This window comes from Penaeus vannamei, chromosome 33 (genome assembly GCF_042767895.1).
Source record: "Penaeus vannamei isolate JL-2024 chromosome 33, ASM4276789v1, whole genome shotgun sequence".
NCBI lineage: Eukaryota > Metazoa > Arthropoda > Malacostraca > Decapoda > Penaeidae > Penaeus > Penaeus vannamei.
Window position 1 is genome coordinate 9,899,301 of NC_091581.1, and position 5,000 is coordinate 9,904,300.

The window sequence follows — 5,000 nt, forward strand, 5'->3', positions numbered from 1 at the left end:
GGGATGGAGGGCACAGCGAGGGCAGATGTAAAGAGGGATAGGAGTGAGACGGGAGATAAGGCGGTGGGACAGGTGTGATGCCGAGGGAGGGAGGGAAAGAGAGAGGGAGAGAGGGAGGGAGGGAGGGAGGGTGGGAGAAAGAGAGGGAGGGATGGAGGGAGGGAGGAGAGGGAGGGAGGGAGGGAGGGAGGGAGGGAGGGTAGGAGAAAGAGAGGGAGGGATGGAAGATAGGGAGGAAGAAAGAGAGGGAGGATTAAAGGAGGAGGGAGTTAGGCAGAAAGATAGAAAGGTAGAAAGAGGGGGAGGGAGAGAGAGAGATAGAGGGAGAAAGAGAAGGAGGCTGAGAGGGAAGGAGGGAGAAAAAAGACAAGCAGGAAGCGAAGAGAGAGAGAGAGGTCAAAGGAGCCATTTAACATCCCTAATAACGCGATTGACTCTCAACAACATTATTATGGAAATGACAAGGAGCGCAATAAAGCCGAGATGCCAACGCGAGATATAAAAAAATCATCAGGATTACAGACCTCATTAATCCCCATCTATGTCATCATTGCATCATCATTACGGTGAGATAGAGGTAAATGTGGCAATGGTAATGGTAATGGAAATGGTCACGTGAATCACACTCGTAATAGTGATCGAGAATAATGGGAATGATGGCTGAAATAGTGAAAATAATAAACACAACAATGTTGATGATAACAGTCATAATAATGATGATAATCAACTGATAATAATAATTATAATAATAATAATAATAATAATAATAATAATAATAATACGAAGAAGAAGAACATTAAGAAAGAAAAGGAATAACGATAATGATAATAACAAGACGAAAAAGAAGAAAATAAACAATAGTAACAATAACCATAACAATAACATTGACAGCCGTAGCGCGAGAGCAAAAGGAAGCAAGAAGCCAGCAGGCGAGGAGCAGGAGGGAGCCCCGCGCCCCGGCAGGAGAGAAGACGCGTCGCACTCACTCATGTTGGTGTCCATGGGCTCGTCCTTGGGCTTCCGCTTTCTGGGCCTGCCCTTGTGGTGCGCGCCCACGCCGTTGAAGAAGGGGATCTTGCCGCCGTGGTCGGGGGGCGGGAAGCCCTGCATCACCTCAGGGGGGAGGTGGGGGTGCACGCCGTGGGGGCCGTGAGGGAGGGGGCCGCCCGGCAAAGCCCCCGGAGGCATCCCCATGGGCGTGATGTAGCCGCCCTCCAGTGAGGTGGACATCTGCAAGGAGGAGAACGGCCTTTGAGGACGAGGTCTACTAAGGGGAAAATGCGTTATCGTTATGATATATATACATAAGTACACGTGTGTGTGTGAGAGAGAGAGAGAGAGAGACTGAGTGAGAGAGAGAGAGAGAGAGAGAGAGAGAGAGAGAGAGAGAGAGAGAGAGAGAGAGAGAGAGAGAGAGAGAGAATGAGAGAGAGACAAACAGACAGAGACAGACAAAGAGAGAGAATGAGAGAGAGACAAACAGACAGACAGACAGAGAAAGGTTATGCGTGAATGCCCGAGTGTCTCAGCGGTCTTGGTAGCAGCCAATCAGTTAATTTTACACACCAATCCCTCTCTTTCGCTTAACGAAGGCTATTCCAGTCTAAACCTGGGAGCGCGGAAGTCGTGTCTCGTAAACATACATACAACAAGAATCGTCTTTCCCGTCATTAAGGTATGCCAAACACAACACAAACACACACGGGGGGAAAAGATTAGGGATTTTAACGTCAGTCCATCAACAAATATTTTAATCCCATCACATCAATTCCATCATGTATGTTCTCTCTTTCTGGCATGTTAGTCGTTCTCTCTTTCTCTTCTGCTTTCTCTCACTCTCGTTTCCTAATCTTAATCTCAGTGTTATTTTATTCAGTCTTCTCTCTCTTTATCTATCTATCTATCTATCTATCTATCTTTCTTTCTTTCTTTCTTTCTTTCTTTCTTTCTTTCTTTCTTTCTTTCTTTCTTTCTTTCTTTCTTTCTTTCTTTCTCTCTTTCTGCCTCTCTCTCTCTTTCTCTCTCTCTCTCTCTCTCTCTCTCTCTCTCTCTCTCTCTCTCTCTCTCTCTCTTCGTTTACTCATTCAGTCACTCTTATACACACACCTACATAGTATATCCATCTATTTAAGTGTGTAAATGTCAGCAAAATGAGAATGCAGAATGACCACGGAAAAATCTTTCAAAAATATATACATCATAAAAGATATTTGAATAGTTGTATTGGTAAACAGCCAGGCACACGGCTAGTCAGACTCAGTTACTCAGACACGCATATAAACAGTATACAGAGTATAATTAAGTATTTGCATGTGTAATTGACTAGTCACTCACCTGGTAATGATCTCGGCAGTAAATGAGGGGTCCATTCATGCCGAAGTGGTCTCCCTTGGTGAGCTGGACGCTGCAGTGGGCGCAGGTGAAGCACTGGACGTGATACACGAACTCTCTCGCTCTCATCACCAGTTCAGAACTACTGATGACCTGGGAACATCTTGCGCATCGTCTCATGCTGAACAACCTGCGGGGAAAAAGGGATGGAAAAGGATTAGGATAGTTTGGCCTTGTATATGGTGTCGTTCTGACGTTTTCTATTTGAGGGATTTGTGCGTTTTTCGGGGAAGAAATGGCTCACATAAAACGCGCGCAGGTGTTGGGAAGACAGATGCAGGGAGAGGCCCACACCTGGCTCGTGCACCTAAGGAGGGGCGGGGAGTTTTTTGGGTAGAGGAAAACCTCCTAATTCGGCCATTAAGTTGTCATAGTCTATATCATTTCCACGGCTTCGAAAATACACCCATTGGGCAAACCCGCTAAACCACATGGCTACGACATTTTTGAGAGAAAATTGTCCAGGCTGCGATCCGACCAATCAAGGCGGGGTTAGCTGTCATGTGACCCCGCCTCCTATCACATGATTGGCTGATAACATCGTAGGGGGTATGGTCGGTTGCTCACTTTTTAAGACAAGGTTTCTGAATGAATATTAGCACCGCGACTGGATCGTCCGGAAATTGACATGTGAATTTTAAAATACGCTATCTTACGTGGCTTGATGGATCATCCTTCACAAGCCCAAATGTCGATTGTCCTGCATCTGGCATCCCCGACCCATCGAGAGGGACTGTCAAACACGAATTGACAATCCTCATTACCGATGTGTATATCGAGGGAGCGCGCATATAAAACACAACGTCTCCGCTAACTCAGTCAATATAATTTTTTTTTAAGACTGCAGAACCAAGAACCGAAAGGAGAACCAGATCGAGGTGGTCCGTCTTCGTATAAATAATGAATGTACGAACGAACGAAATCAAGAATACAGGTGTTAGTTAGTGCTGCATAAAGACGGGTGGTGCAGGTGTGAGTTTCTCCTGACCGACAGGTGTTGGTGTCACAGTGAGTTGTCGCCTGAGTCGTCACCTCTCGTCGCCGCTTATCTAACAATGTGCTGAGAGGGGTGGGCGGACGGGAGAGAGAGAGAGAGAGAGAGAGAGAGAGAGAGAGAGAGAGAGAGAGAGAGAGAGAGAGAGAGAGAGAGAGAGAGAGAGAGAGAGAGAGAGAGAGAGATCGTCAATGAGATGAAGATTAAGAGAGACGGAGAGTGAATGAGAAAGATCGTCACTGAGATTAATATTAAGGGAGAGGGAGAGAGAGAGAGAGAGAGAGAGAGAGAGAGAGAGAGAGAGAGAGAGAGAGAGAGAGAGAGAGAGAGAGAGAAGAGAGAGAGAGAGAGAGAGAGAGAGAGAGAGAGAGAGAGAGAGAGAGAGAGAGAGAGAGAGAGAGAGAGAGAGAGAGAGAGAGAGAGAGAGAGAGAGAGAGAGAGAGAGAGAGAGAGAGAGAGAGAGAGAGAGAGAGAGAGAGAGAGAGAGAGAGAGAGAGAGAGAGAGAGAGAGAGAGAGAGAGAGAGAGAGAGAGAGAGAGAGAGAGAGAGAGAGATCTGTCATTGAGATGAAGATTAAGAGAGAGAGGGAGAGTGAAAGAGTGAGAAAGATCATCACTGAGATTAAGATTAAGGGAGAGAGAGAGAGAGAGAGAGAGAGAGAGAGAGAGAGAGAGAGAGAGAGAGAGAGAGAGAGAGAGAGAGAGAGAGAGAGAGAGAGAGAGAGACTGGGGGGGGGCTCGTTGGTTCAAGTTCTGTAACACTTCGCTGCCCCCGACATATCAATCTAATATGATAAAAAAAAAAAATGGTTATTATCTAGGTGGATTCAAAGATTCAAATCTCGAAAAGTCGTTTGGATAAACAGGGAAAATGTATGAAGTTTGGGAAGGGTATTAACATTTGCAGTTACAAAAAAAAAAAAAAACATTTTCCGTTAGTCTCCACTACCCCCCCCCTCCCCTCGCTCTCTCTCTCTCTCTCTCTCTCTCTCTCTCTCTCTCTCTCTCTCTCTCTCTCTGTTCTCCTCCCTTTCTTTCTCTATCCTCCTCTCCCTCTCCCTCTCCCTCCCTCCCTCCTTTGTCTTATTACAACATCTCTCTCCTTCCATCTTCGACCGACGGTCTTCCTCGCCCCTCCTCATCCCCAACCCCACCTTCTCCTCCCTCCTTCTCCTCCCCCTCCCCCCATCTCCCTCACCCCCCCCCTCCCCCCATCTCCCTCACCCCCCCCCCTCCCCCTTGACACAGTAGCGGCGGGTTCACAGATAACGCGGCCTACCGTCACCACGCCTATCTCGCCCGTCATCTAAGCCCGTCACGACAAGCCCCTGTGTGTGTGTTTCGGACAAGTAGGTGGGGCGGGGGTGGGGCAGGAGGTGGGGGGGAGGGAGGGGGTGAAGAAGGTGGGGTGGGGCGAGGGTGGGGCAGGAGGTGGGGTGGGGAAGGAGGAGGAGGAGGAGGTGGGTGAAGGACGAGGACGAGGAGGAGGAGGTTGAGGTGGGGTGAGGGAAGGAGGGGTGAAGGAGGTGGGGTGGGGGAGGGAGGAGGTGAAGGAGGTAGGGTGGGGTAGGAGGTGGGGTGGGGGAAGGAGGGGGTGAAGAAGGTGGAGCAGGGAG

General features: G+C 48.3%; 1 protein-coding gene across 2 annotated transcripts in view; it reads right to left on the reverse strand.

Moving 5' to 3' along the window:
* The window catches only part of LOC113811310 (LIM/homeobox protein Lhx9), a 130,671-nt gene that overhangs the window by 36,777 nt on the left and 88,894 nt on the right, over positions 1-5,000 (reverse strand). For both annotated transcript variants that reach the window (XM_070144964.1, XM_070144963.1), the window contains exons 4-5: positions 2,335-2,521; positions 987-1,230 (exon numbers count right to left, since the gene is read on the reverse strand). In XM_070144964.1, coding sequence (XP_070001065.1) covers positions 987-1,230; positions 2,335-2,521 — 431 coding nt within the window. The remainder of the gene's footprint in view (positions 1-986; positions 1,231-2,334; positions 2,522-5,000) is intronic.